Source organism: Macaca fascicularis, chromosome 6 (assembly GCF_037993035.2).
Source record: "Macaca fascicularis isolate 582-1 chromosome 6, T2T-MFA8v1.1".
NCBI classification, from domain to species: Eukaryota; Metazoa; Chordata; class Mammalia; order Primates; family Cercopithecidae; genus Macaca; species Macaca fascicularis.
This window is the reverse complement of record NC_088380.1, coordinates 144,139,660-144,155,534: the sequence shown is the minus strand read 5'-3', so window position 1 is coordinate 144,155,534 and position 15,875 is coordinate 144,139,660. Positions and strand designations below refer to the sequence as shown.

General features: G+C 42.5%; 1 protein-coding gene across 23 annotated transcripts in view; it reads left to right on the top strand.

Moving 5' to 3' along the window:
* Window positions 1-15,875, top strand: part of KLHL3 (kelch like family member 3) — a 119,340-nt gene that overhangs the window by 62,830 nt on the left and 40,635 nt on the right. For all 23 annotated transcript variants that reach the window (XR_012414098.1, XR_012414095.1, XR_012414096.1 and 20 more), the window contains one exon: window positions 12,143-12,259. Coding sequence is in view for 14 of the 23 variants with exons in the window: in XM_065546772.2 (XP_065402844.1) it covers window positions 12,143-12,259 (117 nt within the window). In the remaining 9 variants the exon portion in view is untranslated. The remainder of the gene's footprint in view (window positions 1-12,142; window positions 12,260-15,875) is intronic.

The window sequence follows — 15,875 nt, the reverse complement described above, 5'->3', positions numbered from 1 at the left end:
TCAAGTGGTTGAAGAAGAGGCCTGGAGGCAGCGAACAAGACTTAGGGTTTATTGAGGGCACTTACATACCGGGCTGTCCAGTGGTGGCAGGCTGGACAGGAAATTGCAACTGCTTGTAAAATACATGCAGTTTATATAGCATTTTCACTTAACACCCTCCTGCTGGTGACCTTCACCTGGCAACCTTCATTTAACACAAAACAAAGGGCCTCAATCCCCGACATGGCCTGCGTTTCCCAGGATGGGCTGGGGTTCAGATGTTCCTCATAGATAAGGAATGAATCTCCAGGTTCTTGATTCCTTAGCTTGGAACACTGAACACACATTCTTTGTAGACCATAGAGTCATTCTCAGGGTATGCTTAAGTTATTGCTGTCAGGTGCATCTATCATACATTCCACTACTCTGAGGGCAAAGCCAAGAAGATTAAAGCAAGGCATCTGATTCTTCCATATGGTGGGTGTTGAGGGGTCAGGGCTAAGCCTGTAAGCTGACAGCATGTTTATTGTATTTCCTTTTGAGACACAAAGTTCAGCTCTGGCCATGAACATCCTCAGTGACCAGTGACCCAGGGGCAGTGTAAACAACCTTCTGGGACAAATCCACTCTAAGGAAAGAGATATGACTCCTGAGTTCGAGCGCAGTTTTGCCGTTGAATTGCTCTGGGACCTAGCAACTTACTGGCCTTCTTTGAATCTTGGCTTTCCTAGCTGGTAAATATATTTCTCCATCTCAAGATCCCATGTCTTCTTATGAAACACTATTGAGGCTTTTCAGAGACACCTCTGAGTGAGACTTAACAGGGAAATGGCCTGCATTTTAGATACCGGTCAGGGAGAAATTTATTAAGTCTCTTTAAAAAATTAGTGTTAAGTATGTTCTGGAATAAGAACTACAGGTTACTTTCTCTTTGCACTATCACATTTTAAAATGTGCTGTTGTCTCCTTAAACTGCATTTTACAGGTCAAATTCTGATATCTTATTTCTTGGGAGCAACTGGGCCCTTGTCTCCCAGGATCATTGGTGTTCCATGCCCTTCTGTCTGAATTCTTTGCCTTTCCAGCCAGGTGGTTGTGGGAGGCAGGCTGTGAGAGGCAGGCTGGAGAGCCTTAGCCGGTGGCCTGGGCTTACATGATTGCTGTGGAGGCATTGCCAGGTGACTGAGCAGGTGTACCCTGCTGTCTAGGCCGAGCTGTTGGCAGCCCTGCCTTACTCTGAGGTTATCAGAGTTGCCAGCTTCTCAGCTTGCCAACAGTGATCTGTTAACGCCCTACCTTGGTGTTACTCTTGCACAGAATGGGTGTTCTCCCAAAGGACACCCATGCACAGAATACCACAGCACTGTGCCCCCAAATCTACCATGACCAACCAGTGTTCTCCAAGTACATTTCACACATCATTTTTGTTTTAAACAGGAAGCTTGTATTGAAGTAAGTTCATGGAGAAGTAAACAAATAAAGTATACAACTAAACTTTTTACAAAGTAAAATACCCACATAACTAGCACCCAGATCAAGAAACAAACCCCAGAACCCCCTTCCAGTTACTACCCCCTATCCTGGGAAGGGCACCTACCTTCTTGGCTTCTCACCCGTTGGATGAGTTTTACCCGTTTTGGAAGTTTATATAAACTGAACAATGGTGCATGTGTGCTTTTGTGTCTGATTTTTCTTGTCCAGCATGACGTTCAGAACATCATTTCTTACCCTCACAACAAGTTGCAAGGCAGAGATTACTGTCTTCATTTTGCAGAGGAAGAAACTAAGGGTCAGAGAGGTGACACAGCTCATTAACAGTAGACAACTCCACGATGTGAAGCTGTGTGTGTCTGCCTCCCAAGGCCCGCTCCTTATTAATGCATCCCCACCCTGATGAGGGGTACAGAGATGAGTGACAGCTAGTCATTACTATTCAGGGGCTCATAGTCTGGTGGGCAGACATACTGAAAACATGTGTCCACAGTATGTGGCCAAGAGAAATAATTGCTTATAATTACAGTTCAAGGAAAGCACGTGGAATATTTTATTCCAGGTTGTTGGATAGGAAAGACATCATGGAAAAGAGAATCTTTGAGCTAAACTTTGGAGAATGAGAGTAGAATTTTGGAAAGCCATTTAGGTTGGAGGAATAGTAGGACTATTCCTACTGAAGACTTGGAAGTTTGGAATAGTTTGTTCTTGGGGAGAAAAGTAACCTCTGTGATGAGAATCAAGGATCTTCAATGGGGTATGGTGGGAGATGAGGCTGGGAATGGGGTAGGAGTCTGTGAAGAGATTTAAGAAATGAGAACTTTCTTCTTGAAGTCAGTATTTGCCTAACTGTATCCCATAAAGACAATATTACAAGATTTTTTTTTTTTTTTTTTGAGACAGTCTCACTCTGTTGCCCAGGCTGGAGTGCAGTGGCGTGATCTCGGCTCACTGCAAGCTCTGCCTCCCAGGTTCATGCCATTCTCCTGCCTCAGGCTCCCGAGTAGCTGGGACTACAGGCGCCCGCCACCACGCCCGGCTAGTTTTTTGTATTTTTTTAGTAGAGACAGAGTTTCACCATGTTAGCCAGGATGGTCTCGATCTCCTGACCTCGTGATCCGCCCGTCTCGGCCTCCCAAAGTGCTGGGATTACAGGCTTGAGCTGCCGCGCCTGGCCAATTTTTTGAATTTTTAGTAGAGATGGGGTTTTACCGTGTTAGCCAGGATGGTCTCAATCTCCTGACCTCGTGATCCGCCCGTCTCGGCCTCCCAAAGTGCTGGGATTACAGGTGTGAGCCACCACGCCCAACCAGTATTATAAGATGTTTATAGGTGTTTGGGTTTTTTTTTTTTTTTTTTTTTTTTGTTGTTGTTGTTGTTTTTGAGATGGAGTCTTGCTCTGTCACCCAGACTGGAGTGCAGTGGCATGATCTTGGCTCACTACAACCTCTGCTTCCCGGGTTCAAGCGTCTCTCCTGCCTCAGCCTCCCCAGTAGCTGGGATAGCTGGGATCACAGGTGCCCACTACCACACCCGGCTATTTTTTTTGTATATTTAGTAGAGATGGGTTTTCTCCATGTTGGTCAGGCTGGTCTTGAACTCCTGACCTCATGATCTGCCCTCCTCGGCCTGCCAAAGTGCTGGGATTACAGGCATGAGCCACGGTGCCTGGCCAGGTTTTTTTTGTTTTGTTTTGTTTTGTTTTGTTTTTAAAGCATTCTCAGGTACATTTAGAAGACACTGGCTGAAAAGAGTAACCGGGTTTCTTTACTACAGGACTTGTCAGAGCTTTTATATGGTAATGAGCTTTGTGAACCTTTAAGGAGTATTTGAGGATACAGTATGATGTGTTTCCTAGGCTTATTTGGCCCCTGAGCCCCTTTGCTACAGAATATCTCCTGCACCTAGTATCCTTAGGAACACATTATGGAGAAGAGTCTTTAAGCCACCTTTCATTGGTTGTCCCAGGTATTCTACTATTTTTTGTATCTTTGATATGTCTTTTGGTAGTTCATTTCCTTGGTGATTTACAATTTTTGATTGTGACTCCATGTTCAGAGGATGTCATATCCTGGGAATCTAGGTTTTCCCTGGGCTGTGGACCCTATAGGGCAGGTTTACTGGTTTAGGAAAAAGGTTTTGTATTAGACATTGTCTTAGATATTTCCTATACCACCTGGGTGATATCAGTTCAAACTCTAAATTTGTAGGTGGCATGAGCCTAGGGTTTGGGTTTCTTGAAGATGTAGTTTTTACTCCCTATCTTGCCCCTTTCCCTTGCCTCCCACCCCACTGCATTCCTCAGCCCATAGGAGATGGTGAGCTTCCTTCCCCTTACTCATAGCACATGGGCAGAGTTCATGTAGTCTTAGTGTTACAGCTGGGGCAAATCTGTCCACAGGAGCCTGTGGCCTAGACACCCTACCCAATGGGACACCAGTCCTCAGTTAAAGCCCATATCTGAATTGTCTCTGGGAGCCATTTTGGCTTCAACTTCCACTCAGCTGCCTGGATTGAATTCCTTCTTATTTAAAACACTCAGGCATTTTCTTCTGGCTTTTGTGTATGGCTCAAATCTTTATTTTTTTTCTGTAATACATCATTTTCACGTGTTTGGAGCTACAGGGAAAGATTCCTTCCAAAGCAGCTCAGTCTACCATATTGACTGGCAGACATTCTCCATCCCTATGTCATCCTGCACTCATGGTTAGAATTAGTTCCACTGAAGTCTCTCAGCTTGTAAACGTTCCTATCAAACCAGTATGCTTCAGTCCTTTCCTTATTCTTGGTGGACTCATAGTGAAAGTCTTTTTTACTGACTGTAGGCAGTAATAGAAAGCTGAAGAACGATTTCCAGGCTGAGTGATGTTGCTGTTTTAATTTTTTCATCATTTTTGGTTATCTGAAGTCAGATATCTGGTAGTGTACTGCTGTAGGAAGAGAACCATACGTACATTCACTCATGCTTTTATTAATTTATTCATCCTATGAAGAAATATTTCTCTGTGTGGCAAATAGCGTATTAGTCACAGGAGAGACACTGGCAAACAGATAAAAACAAGATACCTGCCTTTGCAGAACTTATAATCACATAGAGGAGAGAGATTTTATCAAATATGTGGACAAATAAATATATAGCTACAAAGTGAGAGATGTGGTATGAAGGAAATGTGCAGTGTACTGTGAAAGTGTGGATTGAAATCAGTGGTTCTAATTGCTGTCTTCTCACCAATTTGCTGGGTAGTGTCAGGCAAACGACTTTGTCTCTCTCTGCCTTGCTTTCTCCTTTTGCAAATGGCTAGCAGTTTCACAGGGTCCTTGTGAATCTGAAATGAAGCGACTACAAGAAAGAGCTTTTAAGTATTGTGTGAAAGGGTGATGGTATGGTCAGAAAGGAGAATTCAACGGGGTAGGTTTCTAGGGAGCCTTCAGACCAGGACATCGCTCAGTCAGTGGTGTGCTGGTAAATGTTTAACTGACTCTCTAAAAAACATTCTAAAAGCCCTGATTCATGTGTTGATTCATTTGCTGATTTCCATGGTGTAAATATTTTCATCAAGGCTGACTTCAACTACCAGTGTAATGTCACTAAACGTGGAGTTAGGAAGAGATATGCACAATGAGCTCCTATTGCCACACACCACTGCTCCCAGTTGTCCCTGGAGTTGTGTGTGGCAATGAGGTGAGAGTATGTTAACAAGAGAGTTAACACAACTCTTGTTAAGCTTTCATTTAAGAAACGAAAACAGGAATCCGACAGAATCATTCTTTTGTCTAGAAGCACTATCTTCTTGATTTAAAAGCATGGCAGGAGATTTGGTAAATGGTATTGCCTCAATCCCCGGGAAAGGAATAGGAGACCTAGGGGAGATGTCCCAGGAGGGCTGGGGGATTGTAATTAGGATTATAGGTTTAGGAACTTAGTTTCCCAACTCAACAGTCTGCCCAGGTTTTTGTTTGTTTGTTTGTTTTGTTTTTTGTTTTGTTTGTTTTGAGACGGAGCCTCTCTCTGTCGCCAGGCTGGAGTGCAGCGGTGCAAGCTCAGCTCGCTTGCAACTTCCACCTCCCGGGTTCAAGCGATTTTCCTGCCTCAGCCTCTCGAGTAGCTGGGGACTACAGGCATGCACCACCATGCCCAGCTAATTTTTGTATTTTCAGTGGAGACGGGGTTTCACCATGTTGGCTAGGATGGTCTCGATCTCTTGACTTCATGATCCGCTTATCTCTGCCTCCTCGGCCTCCCACAGTGCTGGGATTATAGGCATGAGCCACCATGCCCGGCCTAGGTTTTAAAAATTAATTTTATCTCTGAGGTGCAAATTGCATAGTGTTTGAGCATGGGTTTTTGGAGTTAAAGGTGAGTTCACATCAGATCTACTCTTCCTGGCAGTGTGACCTTGTACAGCTTGCTAACCTCTTTGAGGCTGTTTCCTCGTCTGTAAAAATGTGAGCAGTGACACCTACTTCACAGAGATTGTTGGTAGATTCAATGAGATCATATGTTTAAAATGCCTAGCACTGTGCTTGTTGTTATTGATAAAGTTAGTCCTTCTCAGATCGAATAACAAATCAGGTCCATGTATAGGAACCTAGTTTTTTTCCCCCTGATAGTGTCAAAATTAGCTTCTTTCCCTTCTTCCTATGTTTTGCTGAGAATTGCTCCCAATTGAACTTCTCCCCTTGCCAAGTCAGTGCCCTGCCTTTTTAACTCGAGTCCTTCTTGATCTTCAAAACACATTTTGAAAGCAGGGAAAAGTGCCCCAGGACTCCTCATTTTCCTTGGGACATGCAAGTCCACCCTAGCTTGGCTGCCTGTCTGTCCAGAGGGGTGGAGTGGAAGGACTGGATTCGTCTGGTATTCTCTGACCAAGACCTGTGCTTACATATGAAGTGTGGTGAGCTGGGAGCTATGGAATCTGATTTTCTCCAACTGCTTTCCACATGACAGTCTTGTAGCATACAAGAAATTGGTTCTAGGACATTAATCAGTGAGGAAATGGGGCTATTTCTTTGTTTAAAAAGTGAAACCCTAAGTGTACCTATGAGCAGCTGATTATTTCATCACAAAAAGTAGTAGCTAAGTAGATACCACCCTGTCCTATGATTGAATCTATAGTCTCTGCTTAGATTTTATAGACCAGGGGTTGACAAACTTTTTCTAGGAAGGGCCAGATAGTAAATATTTTAGGCTTTATGTGTTATGGCTTCTCAACTCTGCTACTGTAATGTGAAAACAGCCATAGACAATACGTAAACGATGAGTGTGGCTGCCTTCCAACATAATTTTATTTACCAAAACTGGTTCCAAGCTGGATTTGGCCTGTGGGCAGCAGTTTGCAACCCCCCTGCTATTAGACCTATTAGACATTTGAGAGTCAGCTAAGAATAATGGGTTTAGAGCATGAGCACTGAAGTCGGTTCTGTATGTAACCAAGCAGAGCCGGCTCTGCTGCTTTTCAGTTCTGGGAGTTGGGCAAGTCATTTAACAAGTCATAAGAGTATTTAATCATTGGGTTATCTTGAGAATTTGGGGAGGCATTGTTTATGGAGAGTCTCTTGGTGGGAAGGGTTTTTGGGAACCATTTTAGGTACATTGAAAGCTAAAGCAAGTTGGAAGTTTATTTGCTTGTTTATTTTTCAAGCATGAAGTCTAAATGAAAAAAATATGTGGCCTTCTCTAGCTGCTGAGAAGGTCAGTGTTGTTGCCGAATGCTGTGGCTTTCACAGCTGAGTAGGTAAACAGTGCAACTAAGTGGAACCAGTTAGACAAGTGAAACCAAAAATAAAGATAAGGCTAAATATCGACTTTGGTAGATCAGCTTGCTTTTTTGTTTTTATAACAAAAATTAAGCTGGTTGATGGGGAAGAATGTGACCAATAAATGCTACCCACTCAAAGGACTTGTCGTTCATTCTTCAGCAAAGCTTTGCCAATCAATTACCTTGTGTTGTGCTAGGCAGCATTGGGGGATGGCGTGCAGAGACAGAGCTGGTATACTTCTCACTCTGCATAGGCTCACGGTCTAGTAAAGGGGAGTAGAAAGAGGTGTGGCTAACCAACCACATACAAAGCAGAATGAGGTTGTGGCTGCCCATCACCTAACCCAGCAAAGGCAGACTTTATCTGCCTTTGACTCTGTCTTACCTACCAAGATTCCAACTGCCTGTTCCCCAGCCCTGCTCTGTGCTCCAGCCCGGGCAGCTTCCACACATCTCCTTCCATGCTTATTCTGAATTCATTTTCCATTCATTCATTTTAAAAATATTTGAGTTTGTGTTATGTGCCAGCAAATAAGACAAGGTCTCTCATGGATCTTAAGGGCTAGTGGAAGAAACATAGTCAAACAATGCTGTGAGGGTGCGGGACATAGCTCGATGAGAGTTCCTAATAAAAAATGAACTAGACAAGGATTTCTATGGTATATGTGCTTATGTTTGTACACATACAGGTTATTTTATATAGAAATAGGAGCAAACTATACATACGTACTACCCCTTTCCTTTTCTGCTCCCTTCCCTTCCTTTCCTTTCCCTTCCCTTTTCCCCTTCCCTTTCCTTTCCTTGCCAAATTCAAGTTATGTCCAGCCTGACTTAAGTGTATAATTAGGAAACAGGGGCAAAGCATCATTAGCATATTAACACAAAAAAGTGTCCTTAGGTTATGAAAAATTGGAGTCCTTTTTTCCCCGGCAGATAAAGCTTTCATTTCAACTTTCTGCCATCCTGTAAATTTTGTAGTTTTTTCCCTTAGAATTTATTTTCTTCTCCCTTACACTTCTTATTCTGAAAAATTAAAAACCTCTTGTAGGTTTGAAAGAATGAACATTCACGTAGTCTTTACCTAAACTCACCATTAACATTTTGCTTCATTTACTTTATCTCTCTAGATTTAATCTTTCATTTTGCTGAATCATTTGACGGTAAATTGCAGACATTATGACATTCACCCCTAAATATTTTAGCATGTATCTCTTAAGAATGAAGAAAAATTCTCTTTTCTAGCCATAAAGCCAATTATCATACCAATGAAATTTAATATTGATCTAGCAATATTATCTAACATATAGTAGTTATTCACATTTTCCTATAGCCCCCCAAAAGTCATTTATGGCTATTTCTTTTAGAGCCATAATCTAATTAAGATTTATGCACTGCATTTAGTTACCTTGTCTATAAATCTCTCTAATCTAGAACTGTCTCCCTATCTTTTTTTGTCTTCCATAAATTAATAGTTTTGAAAATCTAGGCTAGCCATCCTGTAGAATGTTGCAAACATAGAGTTGTCTGATCATCTCGTCACTGTAAAATTCAGGTTATATATTAGTATTTTAGGAAGAATTGTAGTTAGGAGATACTGTGTCTTTTCCATTAAATCACAATCAGGAATATAAGCTTGTCCTCTTATTGGTGGTGTTAAATTTGGTTCTTTGTTTAAAGTGTTGTCTATCAGGTCTCTCTATTTGAGGATATTTTCCCTCCACGTGATATGTAATCTGTTGGGTGATTCCTTGAGAATTGTGAACGTTTCCCCATCCAACAACATTATTATTATTTTTTTAAAGCTAGGCTCTTGCTGTGTTGCCCAGGCTGGAGTGCAGTGGCATGGTTACATCTCACTGCAGCTTCAACCTCCTGGGATCAAGTGATCCTCCCGCCTCAGCCTCTCAAGCAGCTGGGACTACAGACACGTGCCAACATGCCTGACTGATTTTTTTTTTTTTTGTAGAGATGGGGTCTTGCTAAGTTTCTCAGGCTGGTCTCAAACTCCTGGGCTCCCACCTTGGCCTCCCAAAGTGCTGGGATTACGGGTGTAAGCCACTGCACCTGGCCTTTAACAACTTGATTTTAGCATTCATTGGTGATCTTTGTTCAATCAGTTATTACATTGGTGGTATTGCAGAAATGGTGTTTTTCTAATTCCATCATTCCTTTTTCAGGCATTTTTTTTTTTTTAAATAGAAGAGACCTTCTTGACACTTTTTTAGTATCCATATGGGCTCATGAATTTTTTTTTAAATTATTATTATCATTTTTTGAGACAGGGTCTCACTTCGTCTCCCAGGTTGGAGTGCAGTGGTATACTCATGGCACACTGTAGCCTCGACCTCCCAGGCTCAAACAATCCTGCCACCTCAGCCTCCCTAGTAGCTGGGACTATAGGCATGCATCACCATGCCTGGCTAATTTTTGTATCTTGTAGTGATAGGATTTTTCCATGTTGCCCAGGCTGGTCTTGAACTCCTGGGCTCAAGCGATCTGCCTGCCTTGGCCTCCCAAAATGTTGGGATTATAGGTGTGAGCCACCATACCTGGCCATATTATAATTTTTTTAAAAAAATTAAGAATATTTTATATTGAGGTATATGGATATTAAACACACAACTTGATTAGTTTTGACAAACATATATGCCCATGTAATGCCCACCCTAAACCACAAAAAGTTTCCTTTGAACCTTTTTCAGTCATTCCCTGACCCTCCTTCCCCTCAAAGCGGCAGCACTGATCTGATTTCTTCATTATTCTCTTTGATATTTAACTTGTCCCAAATATTGGCATTGAAAGCCCCATCCAGCTGGCTCTTTTTGACGTGTCTTCTCTAATCACATATAAGAAGATGTTTGCTTTATTCTTTTTAATAGCTGAAAATAGAGTTGGCACTCTGTATCCATGAGTTCCACATCCATGGATTCAACTAAGAAAATATTCAGAGGAAAAAAATTCCATAAAGTTCTGAAAAGCAAAATTTGAATTTGCTGCAACACCAAGTACTACATCGAATCCACTTGCACGAAGTGATGTATGGGTGTTATATTAGGTATTATAAGCAATCTTATATAATTATTTAAAGTATATTTATTATTTATATACTTTAAATATATATATTTAAAGTATTTAAATTATATGGGAGGATGATTTAAAGTATATGGGAGGATGTGTGGAGGTTATATGCAAATACCATGCCATTTTATATAAGGGACTTAAACATTGGCAGATGTTGGTACCTGTGGGTAGTTGTAGAACCAGTGCCCTGAGGCTGGCCGTGGTGGCTCATGCTTGTAATCCCAGCACTTTGGGAGGCTGAGGCAGGCGGATCACTTGAGGTCAGGAGTTCGAGACCAGCCTGGCCAACATGGTGAAACCCTGTCTCTATTAAAAATACAAAAATTAGCTGGGTGTGGTGGTGCACGCCTGTAATCCCAGCTACTAGGAAGGCTGAGACGGGACAATCACTTGAACCCAGGAGGTGGAGGTTGCAGTGAGCCCAGATTGTGCCACTCCACTCCAGCCTGGGCAACAGAGTAAGAACAACAACAACAAAAACAAACAAACAAACAAGAAACACCCAGTGCCCCAAGGATGCTGAGGGATAAGTGTATCTAATGGTATTGATACTCCTTTAATAATTTCTCCATTAGTGGGCTTTAGGTGGTTTCATTTTTTTATCCCGTTACAACCATGCTGCAGCAAAGATCTTGGAGCACATATTCTGTTCTCTTACACTGATGTGAGTATAGGCTAGAGCTCTAGAAGTGGTATTTTATTTTATTTTATTTTATTTTGAGATGGAGTCTCGCTCTGTCAACCAGGCTGGAGTGCAGTGGCACGATCTCGGCTCACTGCAAGCTCTGCCTCCCAGGTTCATGCCATTCTCCTGCCTCAGCCTCCCCAGTAGCTGGGACTACAGGCGCCCGCCACCACGCCTAGCTAATTTTTTTGTATTTTTAGTAGAGACGGGGTTTCACCGTGTTAGCCAGGATGGTCTTGATCTCCTGACCTCATGATCCGCCCACCTCGGCCTCCCAAAGTGCTGGGATTACAGGCGTGAGCCACTGCGTCCGGCCAGAAGTGGTATTTTAAAGTCAACGAGTATGCACATTTAAAATTTTGATCAATATTGCCAATACTTCCCTCCCCTCTTAAAAAGCATTATTAATGAAATTTTTACAGACACTGCTGGTTTCCCCATGGCCCCTCCAACGTTGAATTTTATCTGCCTGTGTGTGTCTGGTGGCACAGAGTTTGAATTTGGACTTATCCTTGAGTAGAGTGAACATCCAAAGTATAGGTCCGCCTTTTTGGTTCTAAGCCCTCTAGTTTTGATTCGCATAGAAATGAAATCTCTCCTCAAGGAGAAATGTTTGCCATTCCTTGTCATTCAGTGTCACATTGACCATCACAGCCGGCTTTGGGCAGAGGGCATTCTTACTGTTTTTATTCTGCATTAACTTTACACAGGACATAAGTGAGGAAATGGAGGCATGGGGGGATGATGACATTGCCCCCAGGGTCTGATCTTCCTGAGCAGCCTCTATAAATTTGGTTCACAGTTACTGCTGTGTATTTTTACCCTTAAATAACTATTGGAACTGGTTTTTATTTTAGAATGAACCATGATGATTCTACGTTTGGGATAGCAGGTTTGTCCTTGTGTGTGTGTGTGTGTCTGTGTGTCTGTGTGTCTGTGTGTGTAGAGTGTGTGTGTGATCACTCTCTGAGGCCAGCAAGTAAACCAACGCTTTCTGTTTTTATTTTAAATATGAGTCTCAGATTAATTAAACACCTGTGTGGATGACTCATAACTTTTTCTCCTTTTTTTTTTTTTTAATAGATTGGGGGTTGTTTGAAAGCTTTTATCTCTTTACTGAAGTTGCCCATGTTGCTTTTCTTTATAGGTGTTTGAAGCTGTGATTTCATGGATCAATTATGAGAAAGAAACCCGTTTGGAGCACATGGCAAAGCTGATGGAACATGTCCGGCTTCCTCTCTTACCTAGGGACTACCTAGTCCAAGTGAGTGTTGTATGAAGAGCCAAGCACTTCTGTGTTCAGCCAGGCCTCTAGGAATAGCAGTGGGCAACCCTGGTTGGACGGAGTAGTTGAGGGGTTTAGTGGGTGGTTTCCGTATGTGCTGAGGGAGCCAACCCACTGGGTTAAGTGTTAGGTGTTGTAAAGTTGAAGATCATAGGCTTGAAAATAGGACACGTAGGTTTCAGTCTCTGCTCTACTGCTTATTAGTTTTGGATTTTTATTTAACCTCTTCAAGCCTCAGTTTTTCTTCCATAGAACAGATATTATAGTAGAGCCCAGCAGGGTTGTTGTAGGGACTAAAGGAGTAGAGTATGCAAGTCAGCTGTTTAGCATGGAGCCTGGGGTAACAAATGTTCCATGAAAGTTAGCTGCCTTTGTTGTAGAAGACTGAAACAAGAAGGGTCATGTCCACAATGTTTCTATGTTCCCTTTTTGTCTTAGTTTTAGGCAACTTGAAGCCAAATTCAAGATTGTAAAAACTGGGTGCCTAGAATACGTAGTGCTTCCACTTCCTCTGAAGAGGAAAGAAAAATTAAGAATTATGGGGTTCCCTTATGGTACCATATGTTTTCTCATTTAATCCTTATAATAACCCTGAGGGGCAAAGATTGTAACTCCTTTTTTACACATGTAGGCCTTGAGGCTTGTGGAGGTTGGGATTTATCAGGGGTCTCCATCCTTAGGGAGGCTCAGGATTCAACTCCATGTCAGTCTGGCTCTGCAGTGCATAGTTCTTCCACTAAGCTAGCTGCCACCATTGATACGCTCTTTTCTGCTTACCCATTACGTGACTTATTTTATATAGTAAATGGCATTAGATACTTTTATAAGCAGAGAATAAACCTTAAAATATATGAACAAAACAAAACATTGAGACAGCAGGTTAGCCCTCAGCTGTCTCCAAGGAGTCTCTGGAAGGAAGGGAAGGTGTGATGCAAGGATAAAGAGGAGGTTTAGCAGCCTAGCAGCCCAGCAGACCAACTCTTGTTACTTTCCAGCCATATAATACCAGGTACATACTTAACCTTTTTAAACCTCAGTTTTCTTATCTGGAAAAAATGGCACTTGCTTTATAGGATTGTTTGGGGATAAACAATAAAATGAGATAATCCATGTAAGGCCTATAATACAGTGTTCAGTGAATGTTACTGATCTTACTCGGTAGTTTTTGTGACCACTGCAGTGATTCTTAGTAGCAGGTGACACAGTATCCTCATGAGCATGTGTAAACTCCTCTGCTGGTAACACTTGTTGATTGCAGGTATGAGGGGTCAGTGAAATGTTCCCTGAATTGCCTTACTTCAGCCTCCTCAGGTGCTGAGGGATATGCTTGCAAGCTCTTAAATGGGGCATGCATGCTACTTTGGGTGGTACCACTGCCACCTGGTGGCAGCATATCTTTCCTTTAGAAAAGGTCCCCTAAGCGGAGGGAGTGAACCGGCCTGAGCATCCAATGTCAGTCAAACCTCCCACTGTCCTGTGGGAAGCTGGCCAGAGGTGGAGGAGGCACCTGGACTCCAGCATAGTCTTGCTTCCACAGGGAATGTTGGCGACCTGGGGACCTGGGTTCCAGAGAAAGCTAAAGCACCTTAGAGACCCTTGGTCACAAACTCCCATCAGGCATCCACAACTGAAACTTAAATGTCACCATTAGGAAATGGTTCTTGGGTTATTATGCCAAAGTAGAGTTTAGATCTGGAAAAGAAGGGGGTCGGAGGCAATGGGCATGAGAACTGTTGTGTGGGACTCCTCCTCCCTTCGCCCTTTTTTCAGAAATGCCTTTTATCAGGTCTCTCAGAGTGAACACCTCTGGAAGGGGATGTTTCATTAACATTCATTTGACTTTGAAACTTCAAATGAGTATAATTGCTGGGATGGCTGATGGTGATGGGGAGGAGGAGGAGGAGGAGGAAAGGAAAGCCCTGGGCAGACCTCCACCAATGCTGCCTGACTTCTGGGAGAGGTTTTTTTTTTTTTTTTTCCTTTCACAAAAGGTAGCATTTATTAGGCTTTTACTCAGCATTTAAAATATTGTACTAAATATATAATATATTGTGATAAAATATATATAACGTAAACTGTTATTTTAACCATTTTTAAGTGTACAATTTAGAGGCATTCATTACATTCAAATTCAGTACAACCATTACTATAAAGATTACAAAAACTTTTTCATCACCCCCAAAGTTGAAACTCTTGTACCCATGAAGCACTAATTTTCCAAGAGAACTTTTAATTCAAGCTGAGTAAGTTCTTCTGGAGAAATAGCTGCTCATGCATTTCTCCTTCCTTCCAAGCTTTTTTAGACATCATCTCCCACCCTTTTCATTTTGTAATTGACCCTAAAATGATTTGTCTCAAGCTGGCTCAGTTCCTTACTGGGAGGGGGAAAAAAAAAACCTTCCAAGGAAAACAGTTCTTGGGGACTGTCTCTGGGGAGGGAGGTGGTCAGAGGTACACATAGGCCTTCTCTTGCCAATTGTTTTTTCCCTGCCAGCTCCAATGCTGCCCAGCAGGTGATGGCCCTGGCCATGCTTTCATTCCTACTGACAGATTGGGACCCAGGAGAGGCTCAGTCATGCCTTGTACATCACTGACTTGAGGGCTGAGATAATTGAGGTGGGAGGCCCTTCTCATTCTCTGACTGGACTTGAAGTCTTCAGGGTCAGAAATTTTGTCTTGTTTATCAGTTTTCTTCTTGGGGACCAGCACAGGACTGCCCAGCCAGGAGACATTCAATCAGTGTTAGCTGTTGAATAGAATTGATCTTTCCTAACACAAAGCAGCCTCAGAAGACCACACTGCCCATTCCAGATATACCACACAGTGATCTGACCTGGGCCAAAATGTGGAGATTCGAGAGTTAGAGCACCAGAATGGCTTCATGCTTGGTCTTGCTCATGAAACCTTTAGGCTTACATTTGCTGAGCACTTGCTTAGGTCCTAAGCGCTGGAATAGGAGGTGAAGAAGTCAGAGCCCCAGCTTAGATGGAGTCCTAGGTGAGGTCAATAGGTGGGACTTTGTGCAGGATAATTTTTCTGCTCTGATGTTGTTACTCTGTTAGAAAGAGCTCACTGGCCGATTTTCTGCCCTGAGACCTTCACTATAAGACAACAAATATGAATGTTTCTCCTTGACAAGCTTATTTTACTCAATGCCTCCAAAGGTTGGCTGATGGCTCCCACACCCTTTCCTCTTTCCCCTCACTCCTCCTCTCAGATATCTGTTTGCCCTAAACATTATAATGCATTCAAATCAGGAGAAATGTGGTTAGAGGCTTTCAGCATGGCTACTTGTCTTTTGTTTTGCATAAACTCATTTAAGCCTCAAAACAAACAAAACTAGTCAGGTTGTAGATACCTTTAATATGCCCATTTTACAGATGAGGAAACTGAGGATCAGAGATGTTAAGTAGTAGATCTGGTCTAATGCCAGAGCTTGATCCCTTATCCCACTGTGTTCTTAAAATTCAGGAGGTAAGCAGTAAGTTGTAACTCTTTGGCTTCTGAGATGATGTGGTGAAGGAGTGAATGAGTGTGGGAGTGCAGGAATGACTGAGCCCAGGGTGAAAGCTTGGGAAATGTGGCTGAGCTCTGC